At 37.1% G+C, this 16,263-nt stretch overlaps 4 protein-coding genes across 4 annotated transcripts; 3 read left to right on the forward strand and 1 right to left on the reverse strand.

Annotated features, from left to right (window-relative positions):
- The first annotated feature begins 450 nt into the window (after positions 1-450).
- On the forward strand, positions 451-4,699 carry LOC140790919 (soluble inorganic pyrophosphatase 4-like). The gene is made up of 9 exons (XM_073141236.1): positions 451-535; positions 1,632-1,752; positions 1,840-1,868; positions 2,119-2,184; positions 2,271-2,378; positions 2,659-2,724; positions 2,922-3,042; positions 3,527-3,608; positions 3,703-4,699. The coding sequence occupies exons 2-9, from the start codon at positions 1,638-1,640 to the stop codon at positions 3,740-3,742; spliced, it is 627 nt and encodes a 208-aa protein (XP_072997337.1). The 5' UTR covers positions 451-535; positions 1,632-1,637; the 3' UTR covers positions 3,743-4,699.
- A 2,168-nt stretch (positions 4,700-6,867) lies between these two features.
- LOC140790648 (small ribosomal subunit protein uS8) lies at positions 6,868-8,456 on the reverse strand. Its single transcript, XM_073140812.1, has 4 exons — positions 8,323-8,456; positions 7,788-7,935; positions 7,541-7,701; positions 6,868-7,368 (listed from the first exon to the last, which is right to left on the reverse strand). The coding sequence occupies exons 2-4, from the start codon at positions 7,918-7,920 to the stop codon at positions 7,270-7,272; spliced, it is 393 nt and encodes a 130-aa protein (XP_072996913.1). The 5' UTR covers positions 7,921-7,935; positions 8,323-8,456; the 3' UTR covers positions 6,868-7,269.
- Positions 8,457-9,178: 722 nt separating this feature from the next.
- Positions 9,179-9,858, forward strand: LOC140790865 (histone H2B-like). The gene has a single exon (XM_073141163.1). It carries the CDS (start codon positions 9,251-9,253, stop codon positions 9,698-9,700), a length of 450 nt encoding a protein of 149 aa, XP_072997264.1. The 5' UTR covers positions 9,179-9,250; the 3' UTR covers positions 9,701-9,858.
- A 2,235-nt stretch (positions 9,859-12,093) lies between these two features.
- On the forward strand, positions 12,094-15,890 carry LOC140790647 (metal tolerance protein 5-like). Its single transcript, XM_073140811.1, has 6 exons — positions 12,094-12,391; positions 13,335-13,444; positions 13,544-13,789; positions 14,557-14,637; positions 14,976-15,209; positions 15,413-15,890. Exons 1-6 carry the CDS (start codon positions 12,226-12,228, stop codon positions 15,761-15,763), a joined length of 1,188 nt encoding a protein of 395 aa, XP_072996912.1. The 5' UTR covers positions 12,094-12,225; the 3' UTR covers positions 15,764-15,890.
- The last annotated feature ends 373 nt before the right edge of the window (positions 15,891-16,263 follow it).

A 16,263-nucleotide genomic window follows, 5' to 3' on the forward strand; every position in this document is an offset into this window, starting at 1 on the left:
TCTTTCACAAAGTTAAGAGCGACGAGTAGTTCAATCAGATGTCACATTTGACAGGAAAAATATGCCTAAACTGGTGAATTTGAAAACAATGTCGCATCGAGATGAAGACTAATGAACAACCCAATGAAAAACCAAGACATACTTCCAAGTAAGACCACAACAACGAAAAATGAAGGTCAAAATTAAAACATCTAAATATATAAGAGAAGAAGAATTGTAAAATTCCTTTGGTGCTAGAAATTATCATAAGAAGAACTTCCTCACATGTTTATACTTCGTTGCGTGGGCCCCAAGGTAAATTAAACGATTCAAAAGCTGCCACGTATTTAGTACTAACGCTTCGTGACACACTTTAATCCTAGGACACAAGGCTGACGGCACTGAGCATTTGCCAGCTTAGGCGAGCCCGGAGCCTCTATAAATACCACTCACTGGTAGCAAAGCGGGAGAAGATGCACTATTAAGCTCTCTCTCTCTCTCTCTCTCTCTCTGGGAATTTCTCGCTTCTTCGAGATCTCAGGAGACTTCTGCTCTGGTGAGAAATTCTAGTGTGATTTTTACGTATGAACTAAAGATCTATCCGAGATTTCCTTGGATCTGATGAGCTCTTGGATTATCTTCACGTATGATTTATTAGTTCTGTTTGCTACTTTTGCAGTGTTTGATGCATGGATGAGATCTTGCTTTGAATGCTTAAGTTCCTCTCTATTCTTTTTCTGCTAATGTCGTACGGATTTAATAGTATGGTAATGTTTTGGTCTCGTTTTCATGTTACGATCTAGCAAATTGATCGATATGAACGTGTGACGAGTATTGAGATCGGTCTATTTCCATTTCTTTGATCTGGTGAGCTCTTAGATGATCTTTACGTTATGACTAGTTCTGTTCGGTAATATTGGAGTCGTCTCTAATGCATGGATGAATCTTGCTCTCGTTATTTGATTTCGAGATCCTCTCTTTCCCTGCTCATGTTTTGCGAATTAATTAGATAGTAGAATGATGACCTGCTCTCGTCTGTCTAGTATGATCAAGTAAGGTGATGAATATGTGGCGTGAGTATTGATTTTTTGCTACTTCGATTTCTTTGATCTGATGAGTTCTTAGACCTTTACACTATGATTGCTTCCGTTTGGTAATCTTTGGGTCCTTTCTGATGCGAGTATGAGATCCTCTTCTTGTAATCTAATTTCGAGTTTCTCTGTTCTTTCTCGTATTACAATCGAGTAAAATTGAACCATGTCAACTCGAAACAGATATTATTTTATTTCCATTTCTTTGATCTGAAGAGATCGTAAATATCATTTATGAACAATGATCTGGTCTTGTTAGTATGTAAGTATCAAGAAAAGTGATCGCTATGAACATATCAACGTGAGAGTAGTGCTGATTATGTTCTATTTCAATTTATCTTCGGGAGTTTGATGAACTTAGGTCAGTAAGAATAGAATTATTAGCCGTTTAGCTAATCTGATATTTGGTTTCTTAAAGGTGGGATGTAAAATTGGGTTAAACTTATTTGAGTTTTGTTCTCCATGTCATTACAGTCTGTCTCAATATCTTGTCCTTGTATTAACTATATGCTCATCTTCCCGCAACATAGCCATATTAAGTAGGCTTCTCGTTCTCTGTAGCTGAACATGGAATCACCTCGTGAGTCAGATGAAGTGCCAATATCTGACAGTGCGATAACATTACCACTGCCGTGGAGGCCCACATCAGTTGCAGCTCATCCTTGGCATGATCTTGAGTTAGGTATTGAATCCACTATTGTACTTCTATCGCATGCTTTTCACAATATATTTACATTTAATAAACTGCTTTTCACGATCTTGAATGCAGGACTGGATGCTCCAAGAATCTTTAATTGTGTAAGGATGTTGATCTTTCTTCATTATAAGATATAATCTGAGTCTTTTGTTCTCTTTATTGGATTTTCATACTTACAAGATTTAAATCTTTGAAAATGTGTACTAAATGTTTTCTTTATACAAGATGCCAATTCTTGCCTATATGAATTTAAACTGGTAAACTTTTTATATGGGAAACTTTCAAGTATCTTCGAAGAATAAGTTGACAAAGTATGGCATATGAATCATAAACATATACTGATCCCTACAGGTAGTTGAAGTAGGAAAGGGAAGCAAGGTGAAATATGAACTTGACAAAGACACTGGATTGATAAAGGTCAGCCAAGAGAACTTTACTGCTATTTCCTGTTTAATTTCGCCGATTTGTCATCACCCAAAGGAGCAACTTCTCAACGGTCCCAGGTGAACCGTGTCCTCTACTCATCAGCGGTGTACCCCCACAACTTTGGTTTCATCCCACGTACACTTTGTGAAGATAATGATCCATCGGATGTTTTGATCATCATGCAGGTACTTTTATGTGTGCCGCTTAACTTCAGTTCATATCTGATACTTCATCCTCGCATTCATAGTGTTTTCAAGTAGTGCAAAGGTTGCCAGTTAATGGTTAATAAATTTCTCAACAGGTGCTGTATAATCTGTTAACCTGATAAGTGACGATTGATTATCAGCAGCCTCATAGTATACCTTTCTTTCCATGTTGAGTTTATTTGAAGAATTTGTCTAGAACATTTGTTCAATAAGAATCTACTAATCATTACTCATTCACTGTTGATTTTAACGTCAACAGGAGCCCGTTGTGACGGGATGTTTTCTGCGGGCCAAGGCAATTGGTCTCATGACCATGTCCGATCAGGTACGCGCTCATTTATGAATAAATCTATTAATATTTGGTATTCTACTGTTTGATAAGTCACATATATGAGGAAAAGAAAAGATCTGGTGTCTAATAGGTTTGATTCCTGGATTATTTGAGTTATTTCCTAATTAATTGATAATCTTGCTGGTTGGAGGAGGAAGTTCTAATGCTTTCGAGTACTTACTTGAAAACAGGGGAAAAAGGATGACAAAATAATTGCTGTTTGTGCTGATGATCCTGAGTATCGTCATTATGATGATATAAAAGATCTTCCACCCCATTGCTTAGCTGAAATAAGAAGCTTCTTTGAAGACTGTATCCTTGTATATCTATTCTTGCGCTGTTTTTAGACAACCTTTGCTCTACAATTTGCAATGTAGGAATTTCCTTTATGGTTTAAGGGCCACAAGCACCTGACTGCAATACAGAAGCTGTCCAATTCTGACAAAAGGAAACCATGAAATACCTCCCTTCAGGAGTTTATTATTTAAAATCCGTTCTCTCTTATTTCACACATGATGCGAGCTAAAGAATGTGGACTAAATTATCCTAGCGGTTCTTATAATGGCTGATCGGCTTTGGTGTACAAGTACTCTGAGGCCAGTCAAGTCATCTTATCTATCAAGCCATAATCGCTAACTAACATCGTTCGATTGAGCCTTGTGTTGTGGTTATCTTTTAACATCTAGCTAACCATCTATGTAAATGATGATACACTATCTTATACTACTGCGTTAACTTTTTCTGGCCCATTTCATTGTCATTTAGTCTGGATTTTTCTTGATTCTGGACAAACTAGACAAGAAAAATGAGGGAAAGGAAGTTTTGGTCTACGATTTCCTATCTGCTGCTGCTGCTTATAATGCCATAGAGCACGCCAGGTAACCCAGCTTTTGTGACTAGAAAGAAGTATATCTTCATTTAGTTTCATTCAGAAACTAACCCAGCTTATACTTCTATCCATGCAATCTGCAGGGATTTCTATGGAATATTCTTGGCGCATGGCAGGAGGTAGGATCCAAAATAATGAACCATTCTGAGAACGCAATTTGATCTTTTAGTGTCATTTCATACTGCGATATTACTCATCATATGATGGGCCATTTGCCTATCTAAAAACTATACATACATACCCATCCTTAGCTTCAGATATCCATTATAGTAAGTCTGCACCATAAGGGGTCAATTTGGTACGAGGCAATCGCACCATTAGAGATCTCAAGTATTGCAACTTTCAACATCATACTTACTTACTAGATGCCCTATGACTTAAATGATTTGGCTTGGGATTGGTTCTATGTAGCAGATACTAAATGCTCTGAAGTTCCTCATTCGTCCTTTGAAATTTCTCAGATTGGCAATTACTCTGTATATATCTAGTTGCACACAATTGGCTTCTTAGAGCCAATGCCAACCTTGCTGCGACGAACTATTACATTGAAGTCATACAAGTAGTTTGAATTCACCATTGATTGGAGCCATCAGCATTGTTTCCATATATGCATATGTAATTTTGTATGCGAAAAGCATGTCGGAATAGATACGCCCGTCCAGATTTCTTTTACTGCGTCTCCTGCACTTCAACTAATTTAGAGTCTATTTGCTCTCATTATTACTTCGAGACGTCGAGTTTGATCTGCAGTTTAAGTTGGATAAACAGGGGGTCAAAGATCGCACCACTTTCGGAATTAATACATTCATATATATATATACATATATATATATATATGCAGTTGAACCGTCACATGGCTATGAGTCATCTTGGTTGGTCCATTTGCCAAAGATTGTGGTGCTTCCAATATCTTCAAAGATCGAACTGCTGTTACAAATGGGTGCTCTGGCCCACAAGGGAATGCATTACATCTTTTGATGTCTTAGGGGCAGCCAAACTCCGGTAATGTATTCAGTTGATTCACAGCTTATTTTATCAGTAAGTAAATAAAATAAAAAGAGGTGGACATGAGTACACGTAGATTAAATGAGTAGATGGTTAACATTTGATTATCCAATATGTTGTTCTGAGGCTACACTAATATCATGCCATGCACCAAGCTTTATGTGCTCATGGTGAGGGCACTCCGCGGCCGCCACTGACGCAAGTAGCCAAGTGGCTAATGTGGTAACTTGAGACTTGTGCTACGTAGAATGTTATATTTCTGCTGCAAAGGTAATGCATCGTAGACATCTTTAATTAACGTAAACAGCGTCGTTCAAAAGACTTGCCCACGGAAATGTACTAAAAAAATTTAGAAAAGAAAGAAAAATTTAAACAGACGGGCTTATTATATTCTCTACTTTGCTCGCCGTATAAATCATCAAATCTAAATCCAAAAGCAACCAATGAAAAGGTTCTAAAAGCAACAAACAGAAAACAATAGAAGGACAAAAAAAGCTGGAATAGATTCAGCATTTGCCATAAATAGCAAAAGAAAAGTGGCCACAAAAGTATTTTTTTACATAATTGCCCTCAAAATTTTCAAATATCTTAATTACCATTACATTATATCAAATATCTTACTTAGTATAATGGTAAGCTTAACCAAATATTCCTAACAAATCATTATCAAAGTTAATAAATACATATAAATAATTAAAATATCATTCTTCTTAAAGTTTAGAGGGTAAAATATTTATCAATAATTTTTATCTTACATAAAGAACACTTTTTTCTTCTATTATAATATTGGATAGAATATTAGATAGCTTTTAAACTATTTTAAATAATGTGTCCAAGGGTAAAAGATTCTTCTTTTTAAATCTAAGTTAAATTTTAATCACAATTAGTTAATTTTAATTAATGGAATGATATATATTTTTAAGAATAAAGAGATTTCAGTGGTAATTATAATATTTAAAAAATATGATGGCAATTATGATATTTCGAAAGATTTTAGTGATAATTATGTAAAAATCCAAAAGAAAATTAAAGAGATAGGGCCGAATGAGATCGTGCTGGAAGCATATGCGGAGAAGATGCCTCCCATTCCAGCCTACAAAAGGCCACCAAAACCCACCAACTTAGCTCTCTATTCCTCTTTAACTCTCTCACATTTATTATTATTGTATTTAAGCTCATCTCTCGTCTCCCATGGAAGTCCTCATCCTCCCCAGACGGCGATGGAGACATCGAAGGAAGTCGCTGAGGCCGTGATCGATGAGAGCCATGAAGGGCAACTAAGTATCTTTGGCAGTCTTCACGTCCACTCGTGAAGATGGTTTGTGAAAATTACTAATCATTTTGATGATAATGTTAGATTCCCATACACGTAAATTTCTATGTATTAATTCTTGGAGGGATCTCTTGCTGTTTGTCTTTTACCTATTTTAATCATATTTGATGAAGGAATTTTATAGAATGGGATACAGCGAGCGCAGCAGCGAATCATCTCTTTGGGTTTTCTGTAAGTAAATGACGAAAATAATCCATTTTTATATCTGAGTATATTTATTTTTTGAAATAAATAAAAATATAATAGCATCTTACTGAATATAAATTCAAACTCGAAACCTCTTACCTGTTATACATCATGAGCCCCTAAATCTCTAATTAATGAGATATAACATTGTATGTAGACTTTCTATATGCAAAAGAATAAAAAATAAAAAACCTACAGACTCAAATTTCAGATCTATAGAAATTGTGTGATTGCTGGATAAGAGAAAAAAAAAAAATGATTAGAAGAGTTATAAAGAACCCACAGTAATTATCACAAGTTTCATCTTACAATAGGAAGAACTTTTGATTGACAATATCTTGAACAAAGGAAAAGGAGATAAAGAATTAGGTTGGCTCGTGAGCTTGGTTATTTAACAAGCACATTTGCCAGCATAATTATCCAAGCAAAACACCAGTAGCTGTATAAGCTTCAATCGAATGCTCATCTACTGAGACCAACACGATGAACAATAACAAGGCGGAATAACAGACATGACTACACTGCTGTTGTTGTTCCAAAGGATACAAAATGCTTCATTTTAGATGTGCATTCTGACTCATAATATTTTATCCCTAGAACCGTACATCTTAAAGCATAAAATAAGTATCTCACTGGACAATGCAGCATAGAAAAATAACCACTCATTACAACCCAAAAAAACCACTTGAAACACCAAGGTACAAAGGAACGAGATAAAGAGATCTTTGTGCAGAAAGTCCAATTCAACTTCACATTTCATGGTTTAGATCAACAATACACATCGATCAGCAATGACATGCATTCACACAAACTACTGAAATATAAAAGGCAAACATAGATGAATGCTAGTGTACTCTCACCAAAACTCTGCTACAACCAATGTTCAACATGACACTTGCATCATTTTCCAAAACCTGATTATAACTTCCTGAAAATAGATTAAACTAGAAGAAATATCACCAAGATTACAAACAGTAACCAATTTTCGTACTAGATTGAGTTCCGAATTTCAATAGAGCATCCAATAAGGAACAAGTAAAACCAGTTGTGAAGTTCCAGAATCACTTGAGAGAACCTCGCGGCCATATTATGGTGAGGCATCCTCCATCTTCAATAAGCATCCTGCCTAGTAGAAAAATCCAAGTACTTTACCACCAACATTTTTCCTCCTGGCTTCTTCATGATCCATAATACCCGCAGAAGTTGTGAGAACAATGTAACCGAACTGCACATCAATCGAATTAAAGGAATTTCTTAATGTCTGTCACATAAAAACTAACTAAAACAAAATTTCCATAGTTTAATATACAGCTAAACAAAGTTCTAATATAAAAAATAGTAGCAGAAAATTCAATTGAGAATCCCCAAGCCTTCTAGAGCGATAATTAAGAACTGACCTGTCGTGAAGGAAGCAGTCTGGCAGTCCACGGCTCAATTTCTTTGACACCAACATCAAAACGAGGACTGATAACACCACATTTGTTCAACCTCCCATTTAATTCAACCACAATTTTACCAGATCTATGATCATCAACATATTCAAACTCACCAATGTATCCTACAGAACCATATATGGAAATAATAATAATAATTAGGCTTCAGTGTTTCCACAATCAACATTAATACATTAGTAGCAGGACTAACCATGCTTCTGCATGACCAAGAGGAACTTGATGATCACTTTCGAGGATGGCCTAATCATAACCTGCCTCTTTCCACGCTTCTCAGCATTGTACATGCTCTTGAGAGCATCATTCAGAACACTTACCCTCACCATCCTAACCTTACAAAACTACATTTAAACAGAGAGCAACATAAGAAATAGACAACCAATTTAAAAAGGTGCATCTCTTTCCAACATGTATGTTGCTGTAACATAACAAAACACCAAAAAGACTTGCTTTTCTAGTTTTATTGTTACCGTGGACAGAAAATAACAAGAAAAAGTATATGCTGCATCGGGCATAACCATTGTCGATATAAATCCGAATCACATATACCAAAATTACCAAAAGTAAGGTAGGAAGATCAGCAGCAAGTATTATCAAAGCACTTGAGACTAAAATTAAAGATAGGAAAGATCCGAATCAACTCAGATATAATAAATTAACCTACGATCCATCGCGACTAAACTAATCGATGTGAATTCAAATCGAAGAGCCAAACATAGGAATCGAACCTTGAGACTGGGAGAGAGATCGCGGGGAAGAGAGAACGGCTAAAACCCTAGCTCGCGGTAAGACTTGAGAATTCGAAGGAAAGAGAGGGCTATAAAGCGATGCCGCCAACTTAAATAAATTTGGAGTTATTTATGGCCCTTGGATCGCCAACCAACGGTAGATTTGCTTGGTCTGCTGACTGCTGTTGCCCTAGATTTCGTCATATGCATGCTCTGTAACAGAATACCGACACGTGTCTGTATTGCCATCTATATGGGCCACATGAGAGCCATTTTAAAGCCCAAGCCATCATAATTACATGGGCCGGCCTTGGAATAACGAGCAACCCATTACTTAGCCCACAACCTTAAGTTTTATAGATAGTACTTTTATTTTATTTTTATCCTTTAAGACCCTTTTTTTAATATAAAAATATTTAGACTTCCACTGAGCTTTAATCACTATACTAAACCGTTATCAAATTACTTAATAATTTTTTATAGTAATTATTTAGATTCAGAGTCAAATTTGAGGTACCTGACTAACTTCATTTTTTTATCAGTAGCTGTGTGGTTTTAAAATCCAATAATAAGTTTCGGATTTAATTAAATTAATATTGTACCTAGTTCCACAATGACCAAGCTTGAGGGTTCGAGATAACTTTTGAACGTGATGAATCCTAGTTGTAGTTGGGCTCGACCATCGATTAAATTACTAGGTTATTGTGTCCACCTCAGCAATCCGCGACTCACCAAATCCTAGCCGTTAATCGTTCCCAAAAGCAACGGCTATTGCAGAGCCATGTCATCGATCCGTGCATCACATTTTTCAACTAATTAGAATCCATGCCTATTTCCTTATAAATAATGAACCAAACTAACCATTCCTCTGCATCTCAATCGAAATCTCTGTTTCCCTCCCGATCTATTCGTCGTCAGTCGATCTCTAATGGCGCCCAAGGCCGAGAAGAAGCCCGCGGAGAAGAAACCAGCGGAGGAGAAGGAGAAGAAGACGGTGGCGGAGAAGGCCCCCGCGGAGAAGAAGCCCAAGGCGGAGAAGCGACTCCCCTCGAAGGAGTCGGCGTCGGGCGACAAGAAGAAGAAGAAGAAGGCGAAGAAGAACATCGAGACGTACAAGATCTACATCTTCAAGGTGTTAAAGCAGGTCCACCCTGACATCGGCATCAGCAGCAAGGCCATGGGCATCATGAACTCCTTCATCAACGACATCTTCGAGAAGCTCGCCCAAGAGGCTTCCCGCCTCGCCCGCTACAACAAGAAGCCCACCATTACGTCTCGCGAGATCCAGACCTCCGTTCGTCTCGTGCTCCCCGGTGAGCTTGCCAAGCACGCTGTCTCCGAGGGCACCAAAGCCGTCACCAAATTCACCAGCTCTTGAGCGTCTAACAAGCTGTGATCTTTTGTTTTCTTCCTATGTTCTGGAAGCACATTGATGGATTTTGGTTCGGTTCGGTTCGGTTCGGTTTATTGTAGTATACTGCCTTTTTAACCTGGATTAAAGAATCCCTTTAATTTATTTCGTTACTTTTAGTTCCAGTGTTGTTCAGATCCTCCGATATGTTACTAACAATACGCGTCGGTCTTAGCTCTTATCACTGAGTTGGGGAAATTATATTGTAGCTTTTGTGGATAGATATATATATTTATTTCACTCCTCTATAGTCTTAATTATGTCATAATTATATTTAAATTAAAATTTTAGGAACAAAATTATAAGGTATAATAATAAATAATTGTCAAATGGGTTTGGAAAATAGAAAGAACTCCAATTTCAAGTGCTCTTTTGTGCATCTGTCATTGCTTTGGGTTGATTGCGAAATTCAAATGCGTGTCTAAGTTTCCATTTTGAAGGGGCAACTATATCACTCAAATTAACAGAATATCTAATTAATGATTAAAGTTTAAAAATAATATTTATTAAATTAACCCACACCGAGAACAGCTACCATTTTCTTCTAAGATTAACCAACTAATTCGCATGTTTATTAATTAGCTTTCTTAAAGCAGTGGAAAACAGAGGCCACAAAAGAAAATTAGGAAATATGGTGGTAAGTATCCAAAAAATTAATAAGCAAGTTTAAGATTGAGCTTAATTTAATAAGATTATGTGATAGCAATTAATCCATAATGAGCTAAAAAACAAATTGACTAAAAAGTATTGGATATTGCTTCTCTTAAAAAAAATTCATCTCTAGTTGTGAAAGCGGTAGCTACCAGGGAGGCATTTCTTAATATTCAATTTCATAGAATTATCATGTTTGGCTCTCAATCTGATTCAGTGCTGCTTATCTAAATTTTGAAACTTTAGTAATTATTAAAATTATAAAGTTAACTAATTTTATAGAGAAATCAATCTTGCTGTTGACTACTTAAGTTTTGAGTGTACTTAGTATGAAAGTTTTTCTTCTAACTTTGTATAAAGTTTGGCATAATATGATATTTTTTTTATAGGCTTAATTACACTTTGCCTCTTAAACTTTGACCTGATATTATTTTACCTCTCATGTACTATATAAGTGTATAAATAGCTTTTGGATTTCTGAAAACTATAACCCTTAGACGTTGTTAATAAATTCTATAAAATTACTTTTCTATCTCTCTATTATTAAAGGAAAATATTATTATTTATTAGTTGATAATATAAAATTACATATTAACCATTACCTACAAGGAGAAACTTATTCTTCTTCATATATCTTTTTCCCTTTTCATTTCACTCATATCATATGTAGAATCTTTCTTTCAATTTTAAAGAATGTCAAAAGTATCTCAAGCATCGGAGAAGACATAAGACGCTAGATATGTGGGGTATTTGGTGGTGTTGTTGTTTGTATTAGAAGCGATGTAGAAAAGATACAGAGAGATGGGATGAAAAATTTTACGGGGACTTAGGGAAAAAAAGAGTATAATGACTTTGTGATTTATTGTAAGAAAGGGATGAGAGAAAAATTATCTAAAAATATTTTTTTATTCACGAGAGTAATTTTATCTATTTAAAAATAAAATACTATTTACATGCTTTTTAAACTCACGGAGGACTAACAAACGAGTTTAGTTGTAGCTTTTTAAAAGTTTGAGATATTTATATATTTTTATAGTATATGAGAGCAAAATGATACTTGAGGAGGCAAAATGTAATTAATTTTTTTTTATATATAAAAAAATCTCAATCATTATACTGTGTTTGGACTGTTTTGGTGGACCCCAAACGTCCCCACCAACCACACAAACCAAACTCCTCACGTTACGGAAGCACGAGACAACCTTTCCGGGGCCCATGACAACGAATCAAAATCTGACGCGTGGCGGATAACCCCTTCGATTCGGACCACTCGGTGAGCCATCCAATCCACTCATGGCTGCAGTAGTGCAGCCGCAGGGCGGCTCACCGGTTGGGCCCCGCGATACTGAAACGGACTCGGGTCACCAAAGATAAAGGGGTCCCACCGATCGATTGCCTCCACGTAAGCTTCACCAGATACGAGCCGCCTGCATTGGGCGATTCTCCATGGCTCGTCGATCCAAGTATCTTCCGAGTCTTTTTGCTTATGTACCCCTAAGGAACTGACATTTATATATTACACCTCATGCTTAAATAAGAGATACATGATTTGTTTATCGGTAATTAAACCAGGATTTATATTAAGAATATCAATCAATAGATTTTAGGATTAAGGTGTGATGTCAACATCGAGTTTAAAAGGTACTCACATGCAAATAAGGGATTTTGAAGGGATATATACGCAAAAAGCCCTTTTATTAATCCGGCCGCGGCGAGAGCAGAACGTCCTTCGAGTTCTTAGTTGTAGGCTCTCTCTCTCTCTCTCACTCTCTTGCCCTGTCCGCCTCCTTTCTCGATTTAGTTCTAGGGTTTGGAGCAACTCGGCGACGCCGCCGAAGGAGATGATGGAGCCGACGATGTCGGGCGAGGACGCCGAGGGAGAGGAGCTCCTCTTGCCGGAGTCCGGGGAGCGGGAGCCGTCGTGGCGGCTCAACTTTGACGACTTCCGGCGGTCGGATCACCAGGAAAAGCCACCTCGTGGCTTCCATGATTGCCTCGGCGTATTAGGTCTCTCTCTTTATCTCCTACTTATTCTTCCAATGCATCTCATCTGTCATATCTGCGGTCTATCTTTTCTCCAAAGAGCAAAACGAGGAGAAAAATATTCTGTATGATTAACTTTTCTTCGTTGTTTAGTTAAGTATCGTCGATCGATCGCTCGTGTTTCTGCGTTCTAGTTTCTTTTCCGATGTTTTTTTCAAAGCCCTTTGGTTGCTCTGCTTTGGCATATGAACCTTTGTATAGATGAATATTTTTGTTCTTTTTGTCCTGCTATACAAAAAATATTGGATATATTAGGAGATGAAGTAGTGCGCTGAAATGGTTATCGGAACATCACGGACGTTTGATATGTTGTAAGACAGAGCATGGTTTGGTTGATTTCATAGTATTTTCTGTAGGGGTTTTAGACTTTTAGTAACAGGAAATGATATTTTACCAATTAATAAACTTAATTTGGAAAGCAGGAGATACAATTTTCTATGCTCTCATTATTGTGTTGTCTTATTCTTTGCTCATGATTTGTATAATATGATTGAGAGTATTAGACTTTTACTAGTCTTAATTTGGAAAACAGGTTGTCTTATTATTTCTCTAGTTAATGCTTTTCTAACATTTTATAGAACATAAATTACCTAATAATTGGTTACTAAACCTTCCTGTATATGTCTGGATTAGACAATGTTTTCCCCAATTTCCTTTCCTTCTTTCTCTCTTTTGGTTGAGAGATTGCTGCGACATGTTTGGAGTTGTAAACAATTTCAATTGGTGGCTTTCTTCGAGGAACTGAGTTCAGTCTTTGGTTTTCTCATTGAATTTTGTACATCATATGTTCTTCTCTTGGAAGATCTACTAATGGGAAAATCTCTTAGCTTTTACTACCCTTGGTCATACCTAATTTATTTATGATGGAACGCCAATATTACTTCCTTATTGTACATAATGCCTATAGGTACTGGGGACGTTGTGGCTGAGTACTATCAGCAGCAGGTGGAAATGCTGGAGGGATTTAATGAAATGGATACATTGACAGAACGGGGTTTCCTTCCTGGAATGTCAAAGGTTGGCCGTATATTTCTTTAGGCTGTAAGCCTGTAAGTAGGGGGTGAAAGAAAATTTCTTTTTCTTTCTATCATTTAGTAAAATGATTGAGTCATGCAGGAAGAGCGTCAAAGAATTGCGAGAAGTGAGACAACAGCCATCCGATTATCAAATACTGCGAACATGGTTCTCTTTGCTGCAAAAGTTTATGCTTCTGTAAGGAGTGGTTCATTAGCCATTATTGCATCTACATTGGATTCTCTCCTTGATCTGTTATCAGGGTTTATCCTGTGGTTTACTGCCTTCTCTATGCAAACACCAAATCCTTATCAATATCCCATTGGGAAACGACGTATGCAGCCCTTGGTGAGTTTCTCTTTCAGTGATTCAAAACAAATCACAGGCCTCTTTTGATTGTTGTTCTTTCAAGATCTTATTTCTTTTCATTGATTAATATTGATATGCTTACTCAATGCTGTAAAGTTTGTTTATCTTTGTATTACAATATAATTGAAAGCAAAGTTTTTCAATAATCTGGTGTCATGCATTTTTATTCTGTAGCATAGCAACATACAATCATTTTCTGTGGGTTGTTGAAATGAGCACATGTGAACTAACTCCTTTCCTTTGATTTTAGAATTTTCTACACTCATGTTTATGCTGCTTGGCACCCTATCCTTTGATTAATTTTTTTAATTCTTCCCCTGCACCTTTGATAGAACTCAAAAGGCACCATGAGGGACCTCTGCATTTGTTATTATGGTTTTCAAAAAACAGTCGAGTAGGATGGCTTTTTGTGATTTGCTAAAAGATATGCGGGAATTGAAATGAAAATAGTAGTGTGAAAATGACAAGCAAACACGAAGCAGAGTACAAAATGGGAAAGAGACATTTGTTTTTCTAGATAAGGTAGGTCATTTTTAAATCATCTTTCCACTAGTTTAACATTACCGTAGAAATAAGAAAATGGATAGTTTTGAACTTTTGATGCACAAGCATATACATTCTTGTGCCTTATTCTTGTTCCTGTTCCAATACAAGTTACAACTGTTTACACAGTAGTAATTTTATTATTTCCTCTGTACTTGTTTTATTTATCTGTCATCATACTCAAAAGTGAATGCTTTGTGCAGGGAATCCTTGTTTTTGCATCTGTTATGGCAACACTGGGTCTCCAAATAATCTTAGAGTCAGTTCGCTCTTTGGCTTCTGATGTAAGTAAATACGTTTGCTTGCCGACACACAAGCATATTCATCCCTTTTCTGAAACTTGGTGCATCTTTTAGTTTTTGTAAACTTCACTTAACTATGCTTACATCTTCCACCTCTTAAAGATGTAGAACCGGTTTCTTTACCCTTCGCATATAAGAAGTTATTGTTTTGGACAAAATTAACCATCTCTATCTCCACTTATAGCATGTAATCATTAGAATATAATGTTGCCAACTGCTGATTGCTATATTGCTCACTTGAACAGCAAAGAGTGCTTGAACTTCTAATATTCTGGCAATACTTTTAATGCTTACACACGTCAAATGATTGCAAAATGCAGGAAGAAGAGTTCAGCTTGACGAAGGAGCAAGAGAAGTGGGTGGTAGAGATCATGCTATCTGTGACATTGGTGAAACTCGTTCTGGTTGTCTACTGTCGGTCATTCACTAATGAAATCGTCAAGGCTTATGCACAAGACCACTTCTTTGATGTTATCACCAACCTCATCGGCCTTGTGGCAGCACTTCTTGCGAATTATGTCCAAGGTTGGATCGATCCTGTTGGTGCAATTATTGTAAGTCAAGATGCAATCATCTCCACCTGGTTACACTCTTCTACTTTCACATGATGAACCTAAAAATTATTGGACAACTTCTATGTACCATCAAATAGACGCATAAATTGGTTGATGTTTTTTTTTGTCTCCGTAACTCCTGCAGTTATTATTAATGCTTGCTTCAAACTGATACTGATACTAGCAGCTGCCTCTCATTGCAGCTGGCATTGTACACCATCAGAACATGGTCAATGACTGTGCTGGAAAATGTCAACTCCTTGGTAGGCCGATCTGCAGCACCAGAATACCTACAGAAACTGACATACCTCTGCTGGAATCACCACAAGGCCATAAGGCACATCGACACCGTGCGAGCCTACACATTTGGCTCGCACTACTTCGTCGAGGTGGACATCGTCTTGCCATCAGAGATGCCGCTGCGAGAAGCCCACGACATCGGAGAAGCACTGCAAGAGAAACTCGAGCAGCTACCGGACATTGAGCGAGCCTTTGTCCACCTTGACTATGAGTTCACTCACCGGCCTGAGCACGCTCAAGCCCATGATACGTAGTCTGAGGTTTATGTATAAGTATTTACTGCGACAACTCACTGCAGTTAGTATTGAAATTTTAAGAATGCTTTGATGACATGTAACATTGTATACATATAGTTATCTAGTACGAGCATTTTACTTGTAAGTATCCCAATTGGCTGGTAGCCTAAACCCTGCTGGGCCTCAAAGCTCTCCTCACTCGAGGAATCAAGTCTATCCGGAGTTCACAAAGATGGCATAGTTCAGAACCAAGTTTGAAAGCCTCAAAACATATATTAGTATATTTATCTAAAAAATTCTTGCGAGCCGTAACTCCATCCGAATCATTTTCACCAAATGATATAAGTCACCTAATCAAATGAAATAGAACAAATAGTTAACTCAGTTATCTTATGAAGCATAACGTAGCATTTCTCCGTCACCAGGGGATGATATACGTGTCCAAAGTCGGCTGCCCGTTCGTAATTTGTGGCTAGCAAAAATCCGCAAAAAATAAACAACTCATCACCCTCCGATTC

Source organism: Typha latifolia, chromosome 6 (genome assembly GCF_019914945.1).
Source record: "Typha latifolia isolate L0001 chromosome 6, TyphaL0001v2, whole genome shotgun sequence".
Lineage (NCBI taxonomy): Eukaryota > Viridiplantae > Streptophyta > Magnoliopsida > Poales > Typhaceae > Typha > Typha latifolia.